Here is a 25,844-nt window from a genome sequence, read left to right as displayed (position 1 = left end):
TGATTATTTCTTAACCCTTCTAATGGGTACATCAGTACTGGAGGAAGGGAAGGGGGACATCCCCGAAATCTGAGGTCACTGGTACCAGCTGTAAACTCCTCCTTGAACTTTATCATATAAAAGGAGCAGTACAGATTATATATTAGGAGAGGAGTGCACCAATTTTGTAGTAGGTCACAGATGAGTTATATCGGATAGAACATTGTCCAACAGCAGCACAGAGTATTTCAGGACGTTACAGAAAGAGTTTACATATGCGTAGGAAGTCTTCCACAGCACAGAGTATTTAAGGAAATAAGTGTGTTGATTTTGTAGGAGGCGACAGTGTTACTTGGTGGAAGGAAAAGGGTCCCCTAGCAGCACAGAGTATTTGAGCATGGCAAAGTGCTTATTTTATAGATTACACATACATAGGGGCGCAGGGTACTCACTAGAACAGAGTATTTCAGGAGAGGAGTGCACTTATTTTATAGGCGGCCACCATGTTGAATTGTGGAAGGAGCAGGGTCCCCAGGGGTGCAGAGTATTTGAGTGTGATCTTTTGAGCAACCAGAGTTACATAGTAGAAGAAGCAAGGACTCTCAGCAGCACAGAGTATTTCAGTAGAGGACTGTCACTATTTTAGTGGAGGCCACAAACTGGGCTGCATTATGGAAGTAGTGTAGAGTATTTCAGGAAAGAAGTGTGCTGCTCTTGTGAGTGGCCACAGATTGAGAGTTACATAATGGAAGGAAAGAAGATACTCAGCAGATATGCTGGACTGGTTTTGGGGGAATGAGCAGGAGCCTGGAGACATTCAGACATTACCTGTTCTTCCTGGTTAGTTTTGGACAAGGAGTCAACTTTACGTAAATGATTTATGCAAAAGACTTTCAGGAAATGCTAAAAATAGCGGCGTGCTGATGTCAGGTGCAGGTCCTGGATCCACGCAGGGGACCATTGCCTCCTGAAACGCATATTGCATAATTCATTGCACCCCTACGGGAGTGAGTCACATGACTATACACAGAGTCTGCCACTGCACACCAAAGGGAACTCTACCCAACCAAAACTTTCCTCTAGGTAGGCTTTCTATAGGATTTTGGTGTCTGGGGGAGATTTGTGTAGTCAGACCTTGAGATTGGACATTAAGAGGGCCCGGACCACCATTTGCATTCTACTTCATCTCTTAGGTGTTGGATGGGGCTGAGGTCCTGGGAACAAGAGCGCACAAAGCAAGGTCCAGTCGTGCACACACGGTAAATAAGTTTATCCCAAACTGTTCCTTCAAAGGTGGAAGTGACAATCGTCCAAAATGTCTTGGTCTGCTGAAGAATTAAGATTCTTCTTCACTGGAACTGAAAGGTCTAGGCCGACCCCTGGTAAACAACTCCATAGCCCCCTCCTCAACCTGACTACAGTCTCTAGTCAGGCAGGTAGTGTTTTCCTAGCAATGACTAAAGACAGAGAAGGAGAAGACATGTCAGGAAGCGCAACATGTCAATTAATGCCTTTAACCTCCATATGTACCCCCAAGCAATAGTAGCTCAGACAAGACAATTAGGTGCGCTGTCCCTTTAAATCATCTGATGACATCATCAAACCAGTGATGTGATGTGTAGCCTGCAGCTTGCACACAGTAACACGGAGAACGACTTCTTGTTAAACATAAGCTTTTATTAGATCACATATATAGACGGACACGGTAACATCTGCGCTGAGCTCTGCTACATATACAGTCACTATGTAGTGTTATAACCAACTCCAGAGGTCAGGACCCCCTCCCCCTGCCAAATATCTGCACAATATCTCATAAATAACATGTAAAACAAGAAGCATAAATATCAGCAGAAGATACAGCCGCCCACAGAAGACGACACACATGGCTGCCGGCCCTTTAAATGGAAGGCACAACAAAAAAGCCCTTCCTCTTTAAATACAAAAACATCCTCAGTCGCCCTCTGCTGTTTCTGGTGAATATGGCTAGAAACTGCCATTCCAAAAACCTTGAACAGCTGGATGACGGGCCCACCGAAATGGCGGGTATATTGATTGTCACCCAGCTTTCCCAGATACACCTAATAGGATGGGCAAAATGATACTTTTCTTATTTTTTTTTTTTTTTGGGGGGGGGGCAATGCTCTTACAAACTTTCATAACACTGTGTAGCCAGAAACCCCCCCATAGGCACAGCCCACCCTCTCCAGAACCCAGCTGGCACGAAAAACCGCAATTATCGGTATAGAAAACTAAAGCTATGGATTTTTTTTCATAAACTTTTTTTTGTGTTTTAAATAGAAAATTTTTATCAAAAGCAAGTGCGCGAAAAATCGTGAATATCAAAAAGTTCCAACAGTGGGGTGGAGGGTAAAAATGTAAAAAAAAAAAAAAAATACCCAAAAAACATAGCACCACTCACAGTAAAGTGGATGTACCTGGTATTGCGGCTCTGTACAATTATGGAACTGAGCTGCAATGCCAGACACAACTACAATGGTGGAGAGTGGAACGGAAAGAGAACAGCTCCATGGTCCTCCAAGTGGTTGAGTCTGGTAGTGCAGTTCAGCCAAAATATTGGGCTTTAGGTGTAATACAATATAAAACCACAAGGAGGACACTGACAGGAGATTAAATAAGAAGGATCTGCTCTGTCCCCATAAAATAGGGCCACGGACCTACATATGATTGTGTCTGGTACTGCAGGTTTGCCACATAGTGGGGCAAACGAGCAATACTACACATAGCCACAAGGGGGACAGAGATGGGAAATCGTATAAAGAAGAGTTAGCTTTTTCACTACAAGACACAGCACCACTCTCCTCCATGTAGTTATGCCTTGTATTGCAGCAGAGCTGCAATACCAGAGACAGCCATATGTTCTATGGTGGCGCTGTTTTCATAAACTCTCATTCGACATCAGTGGTCTAATTCACTTAATGTGTTTTACAATCTTCAGAACCATAAAACGCAAAAGTTTTATGAAATTGTAAGTTTGTGTTACAAAAACCGTCATGACGCAGAAAGAAAAGTGTAGAGTGCGCCATAGCTTCATTGAAAAGACTGTGGAAAAGTGACACGAGTACCCGTGAGTACAAAAATAAGAGAATAAAATAGTTCAGTGTCCACACACTGGCGGTGGCCATGATGGCGACTAGAGTAGCGCTCCTTATTGAATAGGAACCAATACACTGCCTGAGGCACAATGAACCTCGCGCCTCAGGTAATGGCTCCTATATAAATGAAAGGTATCAAAAGTGTCACTGAATCGCGCACAATGGAGGCCACCACCACACGGATACACACACGGAAATATCAACGCTACAAATGACTGAGGTTCATTTTTATTATCACTTTGAAGGCACGATTCCCCCCGAACACTGAGAGTAAAAACAGTGATGCAAAAAATAATATATTTATAGAATAAACTTTTTTTTTCTTAAAAACACATGAAATAAAAATATTAAAGACAGCGGCCGATCCGCGTCACACGTTGGAGTCTTCATCTGTAATACTGGCACTGGGCGATCTGGCCGTGTAGTCCTTGAACATATCGTCTTCTTTCAGCATGTGCTGTGGGGTGGAGAGAAGAGTGAGGTAGTCTGAACGCAGCGCTTTGGATGTTACGTGGTGTTAGGGGTAGACATGCCAACACAATGCTGACAGGCTAGGCAGCAAATATCATAATACAGCTCTGGAAGTGAGTGGCGTATATGGCGTATTCCTCAGCACTATACTATATTATACTTCATGTAGAAATAATTGTACTTACTGTCAGGTTATTAATTCCTTCAGAAAAAGCCCCAATCTGCCGAACTGTGCCTTCTGAGTCCTCCATCTTAGATGAGAGAAAAATGCAAAGCACATCAGTGATAGCAAGTTATATCCTTGGCCATAGGGGGCAGTATTATAGTAGTTATATTCTTGTATATAAGAAGAGTAATATAGTAGTTATATTCTTGTACATAGGAGGCAGTATTATAGTAGTTTTAATCTTGTACATAGGGTGCAGTATTATAGTAGTTATATTCTTGTACATAGGGGGCAGTATTATAGTAGTTTTAATCTTGTACATAGGGTGCAGTATTATAGTAGTTATATTCTTGTACATAGGGGGCAGTATTATAGTAGTTATATTCTTGTACATAGGAGCAGTATTATAGTAGTTATATTCTTGTACATAGGGGGCAGTATTATAGTAGTTATATTCTTGTACATAGGGGGCAGTATTATAGTAGTTATATTCTTGTACATAGGGGGCAGTATTATAGTAGTTATATTCTTGTACATAGGGTGCAGTATTATAGTAGTTATATTCTTGTACATAGGGGGCAGTATTATAGTAGTTATATTCTTGAACATAGGGTGCAGTATTATAGTAGTTATATTCTTGTACATAGGGGGCAGTATTATAGTAGTTATATTCTTGTACATAGGGTGCAGTATTATAGTACTTATATTCTTGTACATAGGGGGCAGTATTATAGTAGTTATATTCTTGTACATAGGGGGCAGTATTATAGTAGTTATATTCTTGTACATAGGGGGCAGTATTATAGTAGTTATATTCTTGTACATAGGGGGCAGTATTATAGTAGTTATATTCTTGTACATAGGGTGCAGTATTATAGTAGTTATATTCTTGTACATAGGGGGCAGTATTATAGTAGTTATATTCTTGTACATAGGGGGCAGTATTATAGTAGTTATATTCTTGTACATAGGGGGCAGTATTATAGTAGTTATATTCTTGTACATAGGGTGCAGTATTATAGTAGTTATATTCTTGTACATAGGGTGCAGTATTATAGTAGTTATATTCTTGTACATAGGAGGCAGTATTATAGTAGTTATATTCTTGTACATAGAAGCAGTATTATAGTAGTTATATTCTTGTACATAGGGGGCAGTATCGTATAGTAGTTATATTCTTGTACATAGGGTGCAGTATTATAGTGGTTATATTCTTGTACATAGGAGGCAGTATTATAGTAGTTATATTCTTGTACATAGAAGCAGTATTATAGTAGTTATATTCTTGTACATAGGAACAGTATTATAGTAGTTATATTCTTGTACATAGGGGCAGTATTATAGTAGTTATATTCTTGTACATAGGGGGCAGTATTATAGTAGTTATATTCTTGGATATGAGAGCAGTATAATATTAATTATATTCTTGAACATTAGAGCAGTATTATACTATTTAATTTCTTGTACACGGGGGCAGTATTATAGTAGTGATATTTTTGTACAGGGGGCAGTACAGTATTGTACCTGTTCTAGTCTGTCTAGATCCTCATCATCTAACATCCTGAGGTCCAGGCCTGCTCTGAAAGGTTTGATGATGCTGTTTGCAGACGACTGTCCTAGTTCCATTGGACACACATACTCTTCATTTTCTTCTAGTTTCTTCTTGCGCAGCGTCCCAAAATTGGTAAATGCTAATTTCCTTGGCTTTTGAGAGAGAAAAAAAATTCATTAAAGGTTTAACAAATTGTGATATGATTTTCCATAACTGAGGGATTGTGCCCGAATAGGGACAATGGTAACATACGTTCATTAAAACTTGCAATAAATCTTAGCGCTGGATGCTGAGCTTTAGGATACTTTAAACTACAGTCATTGTACACATAGTAACCACACAGTCCTGCACAGTGGCGGTAATAGCGCCCTCTGACATGATCCTCACCTTGACCTTGGCCGTTGCGGTCAGCAGCACATATTCCGGCGAGGACAGAGCCTCCTGCTTCTGTTGCTGTGACTGTTGCCCAACCAGTAGATTGAAATGGGTTGCCAAATGCCGCCGCAGGAGGGTCTTGTTAGGTGGGATGTTCAGGAGTTGTGCCATGGTCTCCACATTAAACCGAGGCTCAAGGACCTGGATTCACAGAGAGCAAGAATTTAACTTCTGAAAGAGTATGGAAGATCTTAAGACGTCTCCCATTGGCCCACTTTAAGACTGTCCTGTTCTTGTCCTGGCCAGGATGGGGCAACAATGTGAGTTGAAGTCCTGCGGCCTAAGAACTAACAGGAAAGCAGCAGAAATTTGCCTGCAGCTTTGGATGTAGCAAGAGTATATGCTTACCATAAGTCCACCATGTACACCACTACCCCTTAAGTTAGGGGCGTATTCTGCAAGGTCCACCGATCGGAGCCACTCCATCACCCGGTGATTTGTCCACTGTGCCACTTCGGAGGGTGTGACGTTACCCTTTATACCAGGGATAGTAAAAAAAAAATAAAAAAAAATACAATAATGAAAATAATATTAAGTCCCTATTAATAAATTTTAGTAGTACGGCAATCTGAAAATTAAAGGCCGACCAGACGGATCACACTACCTACCTCTTCAGAGGGTCTCCTGCGCAGACAATTGGGCTCAAAACTGTTGATTCGCAAGACCTGAATGGCACGCTTTATGCTGAGATGGTGGAGGACGCTGACGACTTTCAGGGAGAGCAAATCGTCCTGAAATATAAAAGCAATAATGAAAGTGAACACAAAACATGATTTAATACAGAATCGAAAAGTCAGGTGATTTGGGACTTCTCCTATGACAATAGTACAATCCAGTTCATTCCTATAGAAGAAGCAGTGGCCATGGCCATAAGGGAGATTCCTGTGACTGGTGATTGGTGGGGCTGACATCTAAACAATCACACCCAACTGGTGCTGAATCTAAGGCACAGTGGTCGTCCTCCAGATGTCTCAAGCAGTCATATGACTTACCACGGTCATATAATGGAGCATGCGACCATCGAGCTTGGCTTCATCGAACTGTGTCTTGTACTGAGGGAGGCCGATGTCATCCAACCATCCTATAGAAAGGCAAAAATCACAATCATAAAGGACTGGATGAGATCTGTAAACAGCTCTGCTGAAGTACTCTGTGCTGCTGAGACTCTATGCAAACCTTTACTATCTGTGACCGTCAACTTGCTTTCACCCCCTTGCCACATAAGACACCTGCAGCCTATTACTCAGTAATATCACACCTCTCTCCTGAAATACTCTGTGCTACTGGGGGCCATGCTCCTCTTACTATGCAACTCAGTCTCTAAACTCCACCAGTATCAGAAAATGTTCTGAAATGTTTTGTTCTGCTGCTAGGGTACCCTGCCCCTTCCACTATATAACTATAGCTGTGTAGCCGCCCACAAAGTCAACACACACACTCTCCTGAAATACTCTGTGCTGTTGAGGTCACTGTTACTTCTATGTTCAACCCAGCTTCTTTCTGACCAAGACTTACACACTGTAATACTGGGAGTTCTCCCGCCTTCCATTATGTACCTATTAGAGATGACCGAGTAGTATTCAATCGAATACCTTGCTTCCATAGGTATGCGTGTAAGTGGCTGAACACCAAGGGGTTAAGCGCAGAATATTTGATGCACTTAACCCCTTGGTGTTCGGCCGCTTACACGCATTCCTATGGGAGCGAGGTATTCGATTGAATACTACTCACATCTCTAAGTACCTATCAGTCCTGTGACAACTCACAAGATCAGTTTATCTCCTGAAATACTCAGTGCTGCTGAGGGACCTTGCTCATAACACTAAATAACTCTTTGTCTGTGACCTGCCACACAATCTGCACACTGCCTTCCTGAAATACTCGGTGCTGCTGTGATACCCTGTTCCTTACACAACACTTAGTCTGTGACTTCCAACAAGATCAGCACACACTCTTTCTGAAATACTCTGTGTTGATGGGTTACATAGGTAATCAGCACATTCTTTTCCTGAAATACTTTGGGCTGCATTCTTAGTCAAATCCTCATAGCAGGAGACTTACTTGTGACCCACTTGTAATCCAGCTTTCCATAGTTGCTGTCATCTTCAGACCCCAGTGACTGCAGCGCCAGCTGGAGCTTCTTGCGGTGCAGCGGGTGTTTGATGCCCAGCTCCTACAATGAGGAAACAGCAGATTATGAGACCCAAGAACCCTGGTGCTATAGAATGGTCTGCAAGAACCAGCTTTTCCCAGACTCTGCGTGGCAGGAGCCTTGTCTCACCTTCTCCAGGTCCTGCTGCGACGCGTGGAGCAATGTCTGTCCTGACACGATCCACTGCTTGCAGCTGTTGACGTAGCTGCCCAGTCCCTGGTCCCTCAGCCAGTTACAGACCTGCTCCTTCGTCCACTTGGCAAATGGCGTATCCAGGTCACTGCGAGGAAGAACCCATGCAATCAATGAATTACACCTATAAACAGTGCCTTGCAAAAGTATTAAACACCCTAAAAAAAGCCATCGGGTTACGAATAACAGTAAAGTATACCTGGTATTTGTATTAAAAAAAACAAAAACAAACTTTTTTTTAATGGGATTGAATACTTTTGCAAACCATAGCATATGTTAAAGCGGATTTACATTTCCCTGTATATGTCTGCATTACTTACAAAAAATAAAAAATCTTCAACAGAATGGGTGACAATTACAGGAAGGGCCATAGAGAGTGTGTCGCAACCCTACAATTAAGTGAATGCTGTTTCTCCACAGATCCCATTCATTTAATTGGAGAGTGACTGTTCTGTGGTTCTGTTAAGGCAATGGGTGAAAGGCCCAAAACCGATCATGTAGAGTAAGCAATCACCCGCTAATGAAATAAATAGGAGCTATGGCGAAACATTACATTCATTTCATCGGAAGGTGATAGCACAAAAGTTTCTTCCTCTCCATGGTCCTTCCTTGACCTTCCATCCATAGTTTTGAATCCTCTTTTAAACATCTGACGTCACATGAGTTTTGTACCATCTGCTCCCACTTCCTGAATGGAACAGGCCTTAAAGAGGACCTTTCACCATTTTTCACACAGGCAGTTCTATATACTGCCGGAAAGCTGACAGTGCGCTGAGTTCAGCAAACTGTCGGCTTTCCCGATCTGTGCCCGCGGCCCGGTACCGTAGCTCTTCTATGGTCAGAAGGGCGTTTCTGACTGTTAGCCAGAGACGTCCTTCTTCACAGAACAGCCAATCGCGCTGTGCTGTGGAGCGGGGAGGAACGCCCCCTCCCGCTCCTGATAATACTCGTCTATGGACGAGCACTGCGAGCAGAGGGAGGGGGCGTTCCTCCCCGCTCCACAGCACAGCGCGATAGGCGCCGCGAGGCAGAAGGACGTTCCTTGCTAACAGTCAGAAACGCCCTTCTGACCATAGAAGAGCTACGGTACCGGGCCGTAAGCTCTTCACACCGGGCACAGATCGGGAAAGCCGACAGTGTGCTGAACTCAGCACACTGTCAGCTTTCCGGCAGTATATAGAACTGCCTGTGTGAAAAATGGTGAAAGGTCCTCTTTAAACAAGTTTGTGCCGCAAGGAGTGTAAGCCTATGGTACGGCAGATGGAGGTTTCTAGGACTACTCCTGTACACGTAGTTACCTGCACTAAAGTTGTGGTCACTGAGAGAGAAAGTCAAATGGTTGCCAAACAACTTTAAATAGAACAGCTTGGGAGGGGAGAACTAGATTCAGATGGGTATAGGTAATGTTTTACATATGCCGTAATGACACTTATTGGGCACAATTGTGCCCACTAATTGCCCTATCTGCACCACTTCTCTCCAGCTAAGAGAGGTCACATGATGTGCATGTAGTCAAGGGGTGGAGCTTCAATATTTTGACTCCAAATCACGAGGGGTGGAGCTTGTATTTTTCCCAGTAATAAGGGAAGGTACCGTATATATTCGAGTATAAGCAGACTTATTCAGCACAGTTTTTATGCTGAAAAAGCCCCCCTCAGCTTAAACTGGTCAGGGTCCAACTCAGGGGCGTAACTACCGGGGTAGCCGCGATAGCGGCTGCCACAGGATCCAGGAAAATAGGGGGCCCGGCGACAGTCGCTACCGCTATGGTTTTAACCCCCCTGGGTCTCCGATTTTTATACTCTGGGGTCTGAAAAGACACCAGAGTATAATAATTGTTCATGGGTGTCCACAATGGAGCATAATACTGTGTGTGCAGGGGTCACTATGGGGCATAATACTGTGTGCAGGGGTCACTATGGGGCATAATACTGTACATAGGTGCTACTATAGGGTATAATACTGTGAGCGGGGTCACTATGGGGCATAATACTGTGTGCATTGGTATCTATTTTAATTTTTGAAATTTTCCAGAAGCTGCTGCATTTCTCCCCCTGGGGAGATTTTTCTCAGTTTTTCTGTGGTAAAATTAGGGGCCTCGGCATATAGGCTTGGCTTGAAACTTTTGGCCCTAAAAGAAGACACAAGGGGCAATGCTTTAATCTTTTTACTGTATAAAGTGGAGCTTAAAATTTTTGGTCCTAAATGTAGTCATAAGGAGAATTCACTGTAGAGAGTACCTCATAGGGAATTAAAAGATATAAAACTTAGCTTTTATTAAATATAGATTTAAAAAATGCCATAATAGACTTGTCTCTATTGGGCAGTGTGACACTTGTTTCTCTTGTGTTGGTGTGGCACTAGGCCAGTAACCTCACAGGGCGGCCCGTGTTCAGCTGCCTATTGTATTACCTAGAGACAGGTACAACTATCTCTATTGGCATGAGAGTTGGAGTCTGCTATCTCACTTTTTGATATTTAGGGAGTCAGGATTAGTGTTTATCCATTTTTTACTCCTTTCTTCCTTCCCTCTTTTTGTGTGGGGTTTGACCTTGCTATACAGTGGGTCTTATTTGCATTTGATTGACAAGTTTATTATGGCATTTTATAAAATCTATATTTAATAAAAGCTAAGTTTTATATCTTTTAATTCCCTATGAGGTACTCTCTACAGTGAATTCGAATTATTTGGGAATTATATGTTCATTCTGGTTTTGCAGTGATTTTTAGTCATAAGGAGAAGGCTTAAAACTTTGGCCCTGTAAGTCATCACAATGGCAGAGAAGTTATAATGACAGACTACCTCGTGATTCCTGGGAATGGATTAAATGAAAATAACCAGCCTTAGTACCTCTGTGTCTGACCCAGATCCCGAGACCATCCCAGCCTCGGCCCAGCTGTGGATCTGGTCCCGCCCCTCTTGAACTCTTCTTCAGGAGGGTCTTCATCTTGGTTTAAGGTGGTCGACTGACTCCTCCTCAGCCTAGAGATGGCAAAAGCAGAGCAAGTTATATTCTGACCCCATGAATGTACTTGGGTCCAAAAGGGCACCGGAAACTGTGGGTCTCACCTCCCAAATAATTTCTTAATCCCACGCGGTTTTTTCTTACAGTCGGGAGAAGACGGCGAGCTGTGAAGGCTTCCAGAGTCCGGTGATCGAGGTGATACTGCCAGGTCCAGGTGGTCAGCGGAGCCCTTTTCTGCCTCTGCTGTGAAATGTTGCCCATGTGTGAATAGTTACATACATACAATATTATATTTGGAATGAACTGCGAGAAGTCATCCACGATCCGCCATTTTTAGTGTCTGCATCTTATAATCGCATCCTGACCTCTAACAACTTTAACATCCAGCGGTTAAACATGGCAGCTTAGCAGCATCTTACTGACACAGAGCGCTCCATAATCTGAATACGGTCCTACCAAAGTGCCAATCAGGGGCTGTAAAACAGATGGCCCTTTACGTAGAAAGTCCTCGATATATATGTAAAATGGTTCTGTTTTAGTGTGTGTCATGTTTAGGGATTAAAGGGGTGGATCTCCGTTCTAATTCCCTGGCCAGCACTTTGGGAGGGGTCTCAGCTGTAGCCAAAGTAGAGTTTTCTCTAATATCCAGTTCTGTGACCTTATCTATTGCACAAACATAAGGCTTGTTTGGTGTCAGTGCTAAACATGCTGTGCTGCAGTGCATTGTGGGAGATGTAGTGATCACAATGAGCAGGGATAAAACAAGAAAACAAATCTCCCACAATGCTCAGCAGAATGTAGCATGTTATAAAGATAAGCTGTTAGAGGTTAAAGGGAATGTGTCACCAACCCCCCCCCCCAAAAAAAATAAAAATAAAAAAAAAAAATTAGGATTTTGCGGGACCATTTTTAAAATTTATTAATTTAATTATTTTTATTCCTATTTCAGGAAGTTTTAAAATATTAGAAATATTTAAATATTTTCCTTTGTTGACCGCTAGAGGGAGCATCATCTGAGATCGGTGTCAATACACAAAGCATTCAGTCCCTAGGAGAGTTAGGATAGGAGGCAACCTGACCTCCTACATCAAGTAGCTGAAGGACCTCTGATATAGTCACCGTAAGTTCTCAAGCAGAAGTAGTGAGAAATATACAGCTGTGTACTGTTACACTGAAGATCATACAGCAGCTCAGACAACAGTAGCAACCAGATTGGCCATCTTTGCTTTTAATAACCTTCAATTTTAGAAGAGAAGAGCTCTATATTGGTTAAGGACCTTTAATGATGTAATCAAAGATCCTTAATCCTAGAAATCATCTGCATACTGTACAGTGCTGGCACAGTACAGAGATGATGCTCTCTCCAGTGGCCAACAGTGGAATATATTAAAAAATTATCTTATAATTTTTAATATTCCCTGATATATAGCCAAAAAACAAAAAAAAAATGCCCTAAAATTCTTAAATTAGATGAAGAGCCACTTCCATTAATTTATATTAAAAAAAAAAAAAAAAGTTATTTCTTAGTCGACTCATTCCTTTTAAGTCTGTCGAATTCCAAGCAGGGCCTAGCAGAAATGCGCAGCTTTGGATGTGATTGGAGTATAAAGCGAGATCGTAAGGCGAGGAGAATAGACTATAAGCACAGAACTCTCAGACATAGCGTATTCAATCATGAACCTATAAAGCTTGATGCATAATTTTGTATAGCTGAACAGGGAGCAAAATAACAAAAGGAGAGGAGACAGATTCAGGTTTTACCTTCCACATTATAATAATATTTCCACTGGATTTTTCAATTTCAGAAAATCCAATTTAAATTTTTTTTTTTAATATAATTTGTCACTGTGAACATAAGATAGCGCCAGATTAGCTGAGCAACTACAGGTTTAGGATCACTACAACGTGTTATATTAGCTGAAGGCTACAGAACACATATTAGTAAATGGAGGAGAATCTAGGGGGGAGTCAACACGGGTGAGTTATTACACTTCATGTATGGGTTGTCCTATTTTGTTTAGCTAGGCGGCACAACGTGAGGGTTAGAGGATGATGGGGGCACAGCACGCCACTGCCGGGAGGGTGGGTGAGGGTTTTCGGGTTGGACATGCAGTTTTACTATACCTAAAGTGGGGGCGCTCGCACTTCGACTGCGATCTTCAGGTTTCCATTAAATGCAGAAAATCAAACGTAGCCCAGGGACAGAGAAGGTGCAGAAAGACATTTAATACACTGGAAGAGAACAGCAGGGGGAGCAAAAGACACTGAAAACATAGAGACCCTCCGAAACAGGGAGAAGGAGAGAAGTCATGAAATACAAAGTGTAAACTGATCCGTGACCACCGGTATGGAAAAAAAGATGACAGCAGGAGGCGCTGCAATCACTTCAGACCACTCATTTATAACCTGCAGTGCTGGAACTAACAAGGGGTTAAATAATTACACGTATGCTTCTGTCTGCCTCCAGGCTGTGTCTTTGTCCATTTAGTGCCCCATAAAAATGCAGACATGCTAGAACTGCCCCCTTTAAATAAGCCCCACCCTCATTCGATCGTGCCCATCACCTGATTAAACATTGGCACTGGCTGACCTATGACCCCGAACACGGAGCCATCCTACCTAGATTAGGGGTGCTTGCCGTCTTCTTGTTGGGATTCTTTAGCTTGAAGAACCCTCGGCCAAATGACGATCTGCCTTTGCGGGTTCCAAATGCCTCCTCATCACCAGTGACTCCATGTGGCGGGGGCCTTGGCGGCAGAGTCTCAAACTTGGTAGAGTCCGGGGATGCTGGCTTCTATAATATATACATAGGAAAAGTTTATTACTGTGCACCCTGCTCATCTGGTCTCCAGCATTAGAACAGTCATTGTAATCATCCATCTCTACTGAGAGCTTCAGTCTTTGCAGCAGGCTACAAAGCGAGATGTATGAATAGGAAGTGTATATCTGTTCAGCTGACATCTAGAGGTCAATGTGCAAACTGCAGTATTACATACTGATATGTGGATTGTCGTATGAACATGAGTACAAGAAAGAAAGTGAAAGGGCTAGACAGGGCAGGGACAGGAGGGCATTAGATATGGCGGTGAAGAGGAGTGTGCTAAACAGGGCGAGGGCGAAGAGGGGGGCTAGAAGTGGAGGGGGTAAAGAAGGGGCTGCTAGACAAGGAGAGAGCACAGGGGATGAGGTTAAGTCAGAACACAAGGTATAGGTGAGAGAAAGTGTTAGCTGGGAAAGATAGAGAAAAAGGAAGATAAAGAAAGAGGGAGCAAGGAATGGGAAGACAACAGGAGGTCAGGAGGAGGGAGCAGGCAGTATGGAGGTGTTCACACAGCACTGCCTCACATAATGACAGGGCGCGCTCACTACCGCAGGGTATTTATATCTCGCAGGATCCCTGGGAAGCTGTAATTACTCTGGGAAACACATCAGCTCCCTCCTCCTGCTCGCACAGCGTTCTGTGACACTAACCCTCTCCGGAGACTTCTTCAAGTTGTCTAAACTGCTTGACTTCTTCACAGGAGACCTGAATGAAACAGAACGCAGCGTTACAATGTGCAAGGTGCAAAGTGACATGACTATGGGGCTGGAAGATCTCTGCACTTTATCTGTTGCTCCCTGTTGTCAGCAGCTACAATTGTTACGTCACACATGTCCAGAGACATTACCTTCACATGTGACTGATATTGGCTGCTCCTCTTATAACGGTCTATTTTACGGTTAGTGACTGTAGAGTAAAACCTGTCCGCAGTGGCTAAGAGATTCACACAGTCCCCAAAGAGTTAATCAGTTCCTTATCCCATATATGAGGTTATTTCAGCAGCTCCGCCCCTCACTATCTGTCTGCGATCTTATCCGCAGGGAGCAGATAGTTCTGTGATGTCACTGTAACATCTGGGATATCCGAGATCATTCAACATGAAAGCTGTAGAGAAACCGCAGATCTCCTCCCCCCAACCAAAATATATTATAGTATGGTGGGAGACATCAGTCATTACAGTGATACAGACATACTACTACAGAGTATGCAATGTAATACCAGGAATAGACAATGGGCAGATCTACTAATACTGTCTAATACTTACACCAGACAGTCCCATACTACACCAGGTTTATCACAGTCACTAAACTAAATGAGGAATCTCCCACATTATTACACAGTCTAGTTTTACTTTACAACTCAATTTACTTAGTTTACACCGAAAAAAGAACCAACATTCAGGTCACACCCACTTGTATATGTAAATAATAGTATTATAATAGTTATATTCTTGTGCACAGGGCCAATATTATAATAGTTAAATTCTTGTGCTCAGAGTCAGTATTATAGTAGTTATATTCTTGTACATAGGGGTAGTACTATAGTAGTTATATTTTTGTACATAGGAGCAGTATTACAGTAGTTATATTCTTGTAGATAGGAGCAGTATTATAGTAGTTATATTCTTGTACATAGGGGGTAGTATTATAGTAATTATATTCTTGTACATAGGAGCAGTATTATAGTAGTTATACTCTTGTACATAAGTGAAGTATTATAGTTAGAGATGAGCGAACACTAAAATGTTCGAGGTTCGAAATTCGATTCGAACAGCCGCTCAATGTTCGTGTGTTCGAACGGGTTTCGAACCCCATTATAGTCTATGGGGAACAGATACTCGTTAAGGGGGAAACCCAAATCCGTGTCTGGAGGGTCACCAAGTCCACTATGACACCCCAGGAAATGATGCCAACACCTCTGGAATGACACTGGGACAGCAGGGGAAGCATGTCTGGGGGCATCTAACACACCAAAGACCCTCTATTACCCCAACATCACAGCCTAACAACTACACACTTTACACACTCAATACCACCTCTCTGACAGTAGGAAAACACCTTGAAACATGTGTATTTGGCACTTGCAGTGAGGAGAGCTTGTCACCAGCAGTGAATTTGGCCCTTGTAGTAAGTTGAGGTTGGCACCAACATTTGTTTTGAAAATCAGGGTGGATTGAGCCTCTAACCAGCAGAGTTTGGGCAAATTCATGGTGGAGGGAGCCTCTAAAAACCCCAGTTTGGACCAATTCATGGTGGAGGGAGCCTCTAACCAGCCCAGTTTGGACCAATTCATGGTGGAGGGAGCCTCTAAAAAAACCCAGTTTGGACCAATTCATGGTGGAGGGAGCCTCTAACCAGCCCAGTTTGGGCAAATTCATGGTGGAGGGAGCCTCTAACCAGCCCAGTTTGGACCAATTAATGGTGGAGGGAGCCTCTAACCAGCCCAGTTTGGACCAATTAATGGTGGAGGGAGCCTCTAACCACCCCAGTTTGGACCAATTCATGGTGGAGGGAGCCTCTAAACAGCCCAGTTTGGGCAAATTCATGGTGGAGGGAGCCTCTAAAAAACCCAGTTTGGACCAATTCATGGTGGAGGGAGCCTCTAACCAGCCCAGTTTGGACCAATTAATGGTGGAGGGAGCCTCTAACCAGCCCAGTTTGGACCAATTAATGGTGGAGGGAGCCTCTAAACAGCCAAGTTTGGACCAATTCATGGTGGAGGGAGCCTCTAAAAACCCCAGTTTGGACCAATTCATGGTGGAGGGAGCCTCTAACCAGCCCAGTTTGGGCAAATTCATGGTGGAGGGAGCCTCTAAACAGCCCAGTTTGGGCAAATTCATGGTGGAGGGAGCCTCTAACCAGCCCAGTTTGGACCAATTAATGGTGGAGGGAGCCTCTAACCAGCCCAGTTTGGACCAATTAATGGTGGAGGGAGCCTCTAACCAGCCCAGTTTGGACCAATTAATGGTGGAGGGAGCCTCTAACCACCCCAGTTTGGACCAATTCATGGTGGAGGGAGCCTCTAACCAGCCCAGTTTGGACCAATTCATGGTGGAGGGAGCCTCTAAAAAACCCAGTTTGGACCAATTCATGGTGGAGGGAGCCTCTAAACAGCCCAGTTTGGGCAAATTCATGGTGGAGGGAGCCTCTAAACAGCCCAGTTTGGGCAAATTCATGGTGGAGGGAGCCTCTAACCAGCCCAGTTTGGACCAATTAATGGTGGAGGGAGCCTCTAACCAGCCCAGTTTGGACCAATTAATGGTGGAGGGAGCCTCTAACCACCCCAGTTTGGACCAATTCATGGTGGAGGGAGCCTCTAAACACCCCAGTTTGGACCAATTCATGGTGGAGGGAGCCTCTAACCAGCCCAGTTTGGGCAAATTCATGGTGGAGGGAGCCTCTAAACAGCCCAGTTTGGGCAAATTCATGGTGGAGGGAGCCTCTAAAAAACCCAGTTTGGACCAATTCATGGTGGAGGGAGCCTCTAAACAGCCAAGTTTGGACCAATTCATGGTGGAGGGAGCCTCTAAACAGCCAAGTTTGGACCAATTCATGGTGAAGGGAGCCTCTAAAAACCCGTTTGGACCAATTCATGGTGGAGGGAGCCTCTAACCAGCCCAGTTTGGGCAAATTCATGGTGGAGGGAGCCTCTAAACAGCCCAGTTTGGGCAAATTCATGGTGGAGGGAGCCTCTAACCAGCCCAGTTTGGACCAATTAATGGTGGAGGGAGCCTCTAACCAGCCCAGTTTGGACCAATTAATGGTGGAGGGAGCCTCTAACCAGCCCAGTTTGGACCAATTAATGGTGGAGGGAGCCTCTAACCACCCCAGTGTGGACCAATTCATGGTGGAGGGAGCCTCTAACCAGCCCAGTTTGGGCAAATTCATGGTGGAGGGAGCCTCTAACCAGCCCAGTTTGGACCAATTAATGGTGGAGGGAGCCTCTAACCAGCCCAGTTTGGACCAATTAATGGTGGAGGGAGCCTCTAACCACCCCAGTTTGGACCAATTCATGGTGGAGGGAGCCTCTAAACAGCCAAGTTTGGACCAATTCATGGTGGAGGGAGCCTCTAAAAACCCCAGTTTGGACCAATTCATGGTGGAGGGAGCCTCTAACCAGCCCAGTTTGGGCAAATTCATGGTGGAGGGAGCCTCTAAACAGCCCAGTTTGGGCAAATTCATGGTGGAGGGAGCCTCTAACCACCCCAGTTTGGACCAATTAATGGTGGAGGGAGCCTCTAACCAGCCCAGTTTGGACCAATTAATGGTGGAGGGAGCCTCTAACCACCCCAGTTTGGACCAATTCATGGTGGAGGGAGCCTCTAACCAGCCCAGTTTGGACCAATTCATGGTGGAGGGAGCCTCTAAAAAACCCAGTTTGGACCAATTCATGGTGGAGGGAGCCTCTAAACAGCCCAGTTTGGGCAAATTCATGGTGGAGGGAGCCTCTAAACAGCCCAGTTTGGGCAAATTCATGGTGGAGGGAGCCTCTAACCAGCCCAGTTTGGACCAATTAATGGTGGAGGGAGCCTCTAACCAGCCCAGTTTGGACCAATTAATGGTGGAGGGAGCCTCTAACCACCCCAGTTTGGACCAATTCATGGTGGAGGGAGCCTCTAAACAGCCAAGTTTGGACCAATTCATGGTGGAGGGAGCCTCTAAAAACCCCAGTTTGGACCAATTCATGGTGGAGGGAGCCTCTAACCAGCCCAGTTTGGGCAAATTCATGGTGGAGGGAGCCTCTAACCAGCCCAGTTTGGGCAAATTCATGGTGGAGGGAGCCTCTAAACAGCCCAGTTTGGGCAAATTCATGGTGGAGGGAGCCTCTAACCAGCCCAGTTTGGACCAATTAATGGTGGAGGGAGCCTCTAACCAGCCCAGTTTGGACCAATTAATGGTGGAGGGAGCCTCTAACCAGCCCAGTTTGGACCAATTAATGGTGGAGGGAGCCTCTAACCACCCCAGTTTGGACCAATTCATGGTGGAGGGAGCCTCTAACCAGCCCAGTTTGGGCAAATTCATGGTGGAGGGAGCCTCTAACCAGCCCAGTTTGGACCAATTAATGGTGGAGGGAGCCTCTAACCAGCCCAGTTTGGACCAATTAATGGTGGAGGGAGCCTCTAACCACCCCAGTTTGGACCAATTCATGGTGGAGGGAGCCTCTAAACAGCCAAGTTTGGACCAATTCATGGTGGAGGGAGCCTCTAAAAACCCCAGTTTGGACCAATTCATGGTGGAGGGAGCCTCTAACCAGCCCAGTTTGGGCAAATTCATGGTGGAGGGAGCCTCTAAACAGCCCAGTTTGGGCAAATTCATGGTGGAGGGAGCCTCTAACCAGCCCAGTTTGGACCAATTAATGGTGGAGGGAGCCTCTAACCAGCCCAGTTTGGACCAATTAATGGTGGAGGGAGCCTCTAACCACCCCAGTTTGGACCAATTCATGGTGGAGGGAGCCTCTAACCAGCCCAGTTTGGACCAATTCATGGTGGAGGGAGCCTCTAAAAAACCCAGTTTGGACCAATTCATGGTGGAGGGAGCCTCTAAACAGCCCAGTTTGGGCAAATTCATGGTGGAGGGAGCCTCTAAACAGCCCAGTTTGGGCAAATTCATGGTGGAGGGAGCCTCTAACCAGCCCAGTTTGGACCAATTAATGGTGGAGGGAGCCTCTAACCAGCCCAGTTTGGACCAATTAATGGTGGAGGGAGCCTCTAACCACCCCAGTTTGGACCAATTCATGGTGGAGGGAGCCTCTAAACAGCCAAGTTTGGACCAATTCATGGTGGAGGGAGCCTCTAAAAACCCCAGTTTGGACCAATTCATGGTAGAGGGAGCCTCTAACCAGCCCAGTTTGGGCAAATTCATGGTGGAGGGAGCCTCTAAACAGCCCAGTTTGGGCAAATTCATGGTGGAGGGAGCCTCTAAAAAACCCAGTTTGGACCAATTCATGGTGGAGGGAGCCTCTAAACAGCCAAGTTTGGACCAATTCATGGTGGAGGGAGCCTCTAAACAGCCAAGTTTGGACCAATTCATGGTGAAGGGAGCCTCTAAAAACCCGTTTGGACCAATTCATGGTGGAGGGAGCCTCTAACCAGCCCAGTTTGGGCAAATTCATGGTGGAGGGAGCCTCTAAACAGCCCAGTTTGGGCAAATTCATGGTGGAGGGAGCCTCTAACCAGCCCAGTTTGGACCAATTAATGGTGGAGGGAGCCTCTAACCAGCCCAGTTTGGACCAATTAATGGTGGAGGGAGCCTCTAACCAGCCCAGTTTGGACCAATTAATGGTGGAGGGAGCCTCTAACCACCCCAGTTTGGACCAATTCATGGTGGAGGGAGCCTCTAACCAGCCCAGTTTGGACCAATTAATGGTGGAGGGAGCCTCTAACCACCCCAGTTTGGACCAATTCATGGTGGAGGGAGCCTCTAACCAGCCCAGTTTGGACCAATTCATGGTGGAGGGAGCCTCTAAAAAACCCAGTTTGGACCAATTCATGGTGGAGGGAGCCTCTAAACAGCCCAGTTTGGGCAAATTCATGGTGGAGGGAGCCTCTAAACAGCCCAGTTTGGGCAAATTCATGGTGGAGGGAGCCTCTAACCAGCCCAGTTTGGACCAATTAATGGTGGAGGGAGCCTCTAACCAGCCCAGTTTGGACCAATTAATGGTGGAGGGAGCCTCTAACCAGCCCAGTTTGGACCAATTAATGGTGGAGGGAGCCTCTAACCACCCCAGTTTGGACCAATTCATGGTGGAGGGAGCCTCTAAACAGCCAAGTTTGGACCAATTCATGGTGAAGGGAGCCTCTAAAAACCCGTTTGGACCAATTCATGGTGGAGGGAGCCTCTAACCAGCCCAGTTTGGGCAAATTCATGGTGGAGGGAGCCTCTAAACAGCCCAGTTTGGGCAAATTCATGGTGGAGGGAGCCTCTAAAAAACCCAGTTTGGACCAATTCATGGTGGAGGGAGCCTCTAAACAGCCAAGTTTGGACCAATTCATGGTGGAGGGAGCCTCTAAACAGCCAAGTTTGGACCAATTCATGGTGAAGGGAGCCTCTAAAAACCCGTTTGGACCAATTCATGGTGGAGGGAGCCTCTAACCAGCCCAGTTTGGGCAAATTCATGGTGGAGGGAGCCTCTAACCAGCCCAGTTTGGACCAATTAATGGTGGAGGGAGCCTCTAAAAAACCCAGTTTGGACCAATTCATGGTGGAGGGAGCCTCTAACCAGCCCAGTTTGGGCAAATTCATGGTGGAGGGAGCCTCTAAACAGCCCAGTTTGGGCAAATTCATGGTGGAGGGAGCCTCTAACCAGCCCAGTTTGGACCAATTAATGGTGGAGGGAGCCTCTAAAAAACCCAGTTTGGACCAATTCATGGTGGAGGGAGCCTCTAAACAGCCCAGTTTGGGCAAATTCATGGTGGAGGGAGCCTCTAAACAGCCCAGTTTGGACCAATTCATGGTGGAGGGAGCCTCTAAACAGCCCAGTTTGGGCAAATTCATGGTGGAGGGAGCCTCTAAACAGCCCAGTTTGGACCAATTCATGGTGGAAGGAGCCTCTAAACAGCCCAGTTTGGGCAAATTCATGGTGGAAGGAGCCTCTAACCAGCAGAGTTGTGGGAAAGCAGGGTGGAGGGAGCCTCTAACCAGCAGAGTTGGTGGAAATCAGGGTGGAGGGAGCCTCTAACCAGCAGAGTTGGGGGAAATCATGTTGGAGGGAGCCTAGTATTAGCAGAATTGTGCAACGCTTATGGTGGATGAGTATGAGGATGCGGAGGAATTGGAGAGGTTGAGTACAGACATGGAGTTTCATGTTGGGGTGCTTTACACAGGTGGGCACAAAAATGACGGCTCTACCCAGTGGTGGTTCATTTTTATCAAAGTGAGCCGGTCGGCACTCTCAGCTGACAGACGGGTGCGCTTGTCAGTGATGATGCCACCGGCTGCACTGAACACCCTCTCAGATAGGACGCTGGCGGCAGGACAGGACAGCACCTCCAAGGCATATAGGGCAAGTTCAAGCCACAGGTCCAACTTCGACACCCAATACGTGTAGGGCGCAGAGGGGTCGGAGAGGACAGGGCTGTGGTCGGAAAGGTATTCCCGCAACATGCGCCTATACTTCTCACGCCTGGTGACACTAGGACCCTCCGTGGCGGCACTTTGGCGAGGGGGTGCCATCAAGGTGTCCCAGACCTTAGACAGTGTGCCCCTCGTTTGTGTGGACCGGTGAGAACTTGGTTGCCTACTGGAGGAACTGCCCTCCCTGCCGCCAACGTCACATGCTGGAAACATCTCCATCATATTCTGCACCAATTGCCTGTGGCAAGCATTGATGCGATTGGCCCTCCCCTCTACCGGAATAAAAGACGAGATGTTGTTTTTATACCGGGGGTCAAGGATAGCAAAGATCCAGTACTGGTTGTCCTCCATGATTTTGACAATACGCTTGTCGGTTGTAAAGCACCCCAACATGAACTCAGCCATGTCTGCCACAGTGTTAGTTTGCATGACTCCTCTGGCCCCACCGGAAAGTTCAATCTCCATTTCCTCCTCATCCTCCATGTCTACCCATCCGCGCTGCAACAATGGGACGATTCGAAGTTGCCCGGAAGCCTCCTGTATCACCATCACATCATCGGACAACTCTTCTTCCTCCTCCTCCTCCTCCTCCTCCATTAAACGCAGTGAAGCGGACAGATGTGTGGACCTACTCTCCAGCTGTGACGGATCGGATGCTATCCCTAACTCCTCTGTGTGATCTGAGTTATCCCTGATGTCAATCAGGGATTCTCTCAGAACACACAAGAGCGGGATTGTAAGGCTCACCATCGCATCCTCAGAGCTCACCCTCCTTGTGGACTCCTCAAAGACCCGTAGGATGTCACAAAGGTCTCTCATCCATGGCCACTCATGGATGTGAAACTGAGGCAGCTGACTTTGTGGCACCCTAGGGTTTTGTAGCTGGTATTCCATCAAAGGTCTCTGCTGCTCAACCACTCTATTCAACATCTGAAACGTTGAGTTCCAGCATGTGGGGACGTCGCACAAAAGCCGGTGTTGTGGCACATGCAGGCGTTGCTGGAGAGATTTTAAGCTAGCAGCGGCTACTGTCGACTTGCGAAAGTGGGCGCACATGCGCCGCACTTTCACCAGTAGCTCTGGAACATTGGGGTAGCTCTTTAGGAAACGTTGCACCACTAGGTTGAAGACGTGGGCCAGGCATGGAACATGTTGGAGTCCGGCAAGCTCCAGAGCTGCTACCAGGTTCCGGCCGTTATCACAAACGACCATGCCTGGGCCCAGGTGCAGCGGCTCAAACCATATTGCCGTCTCATCGAGGAGGGCATCCCTCACCTCGGAGGCAGTGTGCTGTCTGTCCCCCAAGCTGATCAGCTTCAGCACAGCCTGCTGACGTCTACCAACGCCAGTGCTGCAACGTTTCCAACTCGTAGCTGGGGTCAATCTAACAGCGGAGGAGGAGGCGGTGGCGGAGGAGGAGGCGGTAGAGGAGGAGGAGGAGGGGGGTGTTCTTCTCGTGTCCCTGCCAGGAATGTTAGGCGGGGAGACGAGGTACACCGGGCCAGTTTGGGAAGCAGTCCCAGCCTCAACTACATTCACCCAGTGTGCCGTCAGTGAAATGTAGCGTCCCTGTCCGCATGCACTTGTCCACGCGTCGGTGGTCAAGTGGACCTTTGTGCAAAGCGCGGAACTAAGGGCCCGCCTGATGTTGAGTGACACGTGCTGGTGCAAGGCGGGGACGGCACACCGGGAGAAGTAGTGACGGCTAGGGACGGCATAGCGAGGTGCCGCAGTTGCCATCAGGTCCAGGAAGGCGGGAGTTTCAACAAGCCGGAACGCCAACATCTCCTGGGCCAGCAGTTTAGCGATGTTGGCGTTCAAGGCTTGCGCGTGTGGGTGGTTAGCAGTGTATTTCTGCCGCCGCTCCAATGTCTGAGAGATGGTGGGTTGTTGTAAAGAAACGCCTGATGGTGCCTTTGATGGTGCAGGAGAAGGAGATAAGACAGGACCAGGGGAGGATGAGGTAGAAGTCAACAAAGTGGCGGAGGCAGATGAAGTGGTGTCCTGGCTCGTCCTCTGGAGTGCATCGCCAGCACAGTCAGCAGTGGCAGTGGCAGAGGCAGAGGCAGTGGCGTGAACGGCAGGCGGCCTTTGTCCTGCCGTTGCTGCCTGCCACTGATTCCAGTGCTTGGATTCCAAATGACGGCGCATTGAAGTGGTGGACAGGTTGCTCTTCTCAGAGCCCCTAATCAATTTCGAGAGGCAAATTGTGCAGACAACACTATATCTGTCCTCGGCGCATTCCTTGAAAAAACTCCACACCTTCGAGAAACGTGCCCTCGAGGTGGGAGTTTTTCGGGGCTGGGTACGAACTGGAACATCTTGGGAGATTCCGGGTGTGGCCTGGCTTCGCCTAAGCTGCTGACCTCTGCCTCTGCCTCTAGCTACCCTTTTTGGTGCTGCACCTGCCTCAACATCCACACTACTTTCCCCGCTTGACATCCCCCCTGTCCAGGTCGGGTCAGTGTCCTCATCATCCACCACTTCCTCTTCCAACTCCTGTCTCATCTCCTCCTCCCGCACAATGCGCCGGTCAACTGGATGCCCTGACGGCAACTGCGTCACATCATCGTCGATGAGGGTGGGTTGCTGGTCATCCACCACCAAATCGAACGGAGATGGAGGAGACTCTAGTGTTTGAGCATCTGGACACAGATGCTCCTCTGTTAGGTTCGTGGAATCGTGACGTGGAGAGGCAGGTTGAGGGACAATGAAAGGAGCGGAGAACAGCTCTGGGGAGCAGGGACAGTTTGGGTTATTGTTCTGTAAAGCTTCGGAATTTTGGGAGGAAGGAAGACAAGACTGTTGGGTAATAGGAGGAGAGGAGGCAGAGTCTGACTGGCTGCTGGACAATGTGCTGTAAGCGTTCTCTGACAGCCATTGCAAGACCTGTTCCTGGTTCTCGGGCCTACTAAGGTTTGTACCCTGCAGTTTAGTTAATGTGGCAAGCAACCCTGGCACTGTGGAGTGGCGCAATGCTTGCTGCCCCACAGGAGTAGGCACGGGACGCCCTGTGGCTTCACTGCTACCTTGCTCCCCAGAACCATTCCCCCGACCTCGCCCACGGCCTCGTCCACGTCCCTTTCCGGGAGCCTTGCGCATTTTGAATTCCTAGTTAGAAATTGGCACTGTATACCAGTAGTAAAAATTGTGGGTGCACGTAACCCCAATATATTCTTTGAATTCCCAGTCAGACACTGGCACTATATGGCAGTAGCAAGAAATGAGGGTATTTGTATTCCCAATATACTCTTTGAATTCCCAGTCAGACAATGGCACTGTATACCAGTAGTAAAAATTGTGGGTGCACGTAACCCCAATATATTCTTTGAATTACCAGTCAGAAACTGGCACTATATGGCAGTAGCAAGAAATGAGGGTATTTATAACCCCAATATATTCTTTGAATTCCCAGTCAGACAATGGCACTGTATACCAGTAGTAAAAATTGTGGGTGCACGTAACCCCAATATATTCTTTGAATTACCAGTCAGAAACTGGCACTATATGGCAGTAGCAAGAAATGAGGGTATTTGTATTCCCAATATACTCTTTGAATTCCCAGTCAGACAATGGCACTGTATACCAGTAGTAAAAATTGTGGGTGCACGTAACCCCAATATATTCTTTGAATTACCAGTCAGAAACTGGCACTATATGGCAGTAGCAAGAAATGAGGGTATTTGTATTCCCAATATACTCTTTGAATTCCCAGTCAGACAATGGCACTGTATACCAGTAGTAAAAATTGTGGGTGCACGTAACCCCAATATATTCTTTGAATTACCAGTCAGAAACTGGCACTATATGGCAGTAGCAAGAAATGAGGGTATTTGTATTCCCAATATACTCTTTGAATTCCCAGTCAGACAATGGCACTGTATACCAGTAGTAAAAATTGTGGGTGCACGTAACCCCAATATAT

At 46.2% G+C, this 25,844-nt stretch overlaps 1 protein-coding gene across 15 annotated transcripts in view; it reads right to left on the bottom strand.

Moving 5' to 3' along the window:
• Positions 1-1,635: 1,635 nt before the first annotated feature.
• Positions 1,636-25,844, bottom strand: part of PPFIBP1 (PPFIB scaffold protein 1) — a 74,899-nt gene continuing 50,690 nt past the window's right edge. For 8 of the 15 annotated variants that reach the window (XM_075274829.1, XM_075274832.1, XM_075274833.1 and 5 more), the window contains 14 exons: positions 14,498-14,552; positions 13,646-13,820; positions 13,151-13,183; positions 11,131-11,269; positions 10,912-11,043; positions 7,998-8,148; positions 7,778-7,889; positions 6,709-6,797; positions 6,325-6,447; positions 6,065-6,190; positions 5,669-5,857; positions 5,254-5,433; positions 3,749-3,814; positions 1,636-3,549 (listed from right to left, as the gene is read on the bottom strand). In XM_075274829.1, the coding sequence (XP_075130930.1) occupies positions 3,463-3,549; positions 3,749-3,814; positions 5,254-5,433; positions 5,669-5,857; positions 6,065-6,190; positions 6,325-6,447; positions 6,709-6,797; positions 7,778-7,889; positions 7,998-8,148; positions 10,912-11,043; positions 11,131-11,269; positions 13,151-13,183; positions 13,646-13,820; positions 14,498-14,552 (1,657 nt within the window). In that variant the 3' untranslated portion in view covers positions 1,636-3,462. The remainder of the gene's footprint in view (positions 3,550-3,748; positions 3,815-5,253; positions 5,434-5,668; positions 5,858-6,064; positions 6,191-6,324; positions 6,448-6,708; positions 6,798-7,777; positions 7,890-7,997; positions 8,149-10,911; positions 11,044-11,130; positions 11,270-13,150; positions 13,184-13,645; positions 13,821-14,497; positions 14,553-25,844) is intronic. The other 7 variants (XM_075274830.1, XM_075274839.1, XM_075274841.1 and 4 more) reach the window with 3 other exon arrangements.

This window comes from Leptodactylus fuscus, chromosome 5, assembly GCF_031893055.1.
Source record: "Leptodactylus fuscus isolate aLepFus1 chromosome 5, aLepFus1.hap2, whole genome shotgun sequence".
Lineage (NCBI taxonomy): Eukaryota > Metazoa > Chordata > Amphibia > Anura > Leptodactylidae > Leptodactylus > Leptodactylus fuscus.
This window is presented reverse-complemented; position numbering and strand designations above follow the sequence as displayed.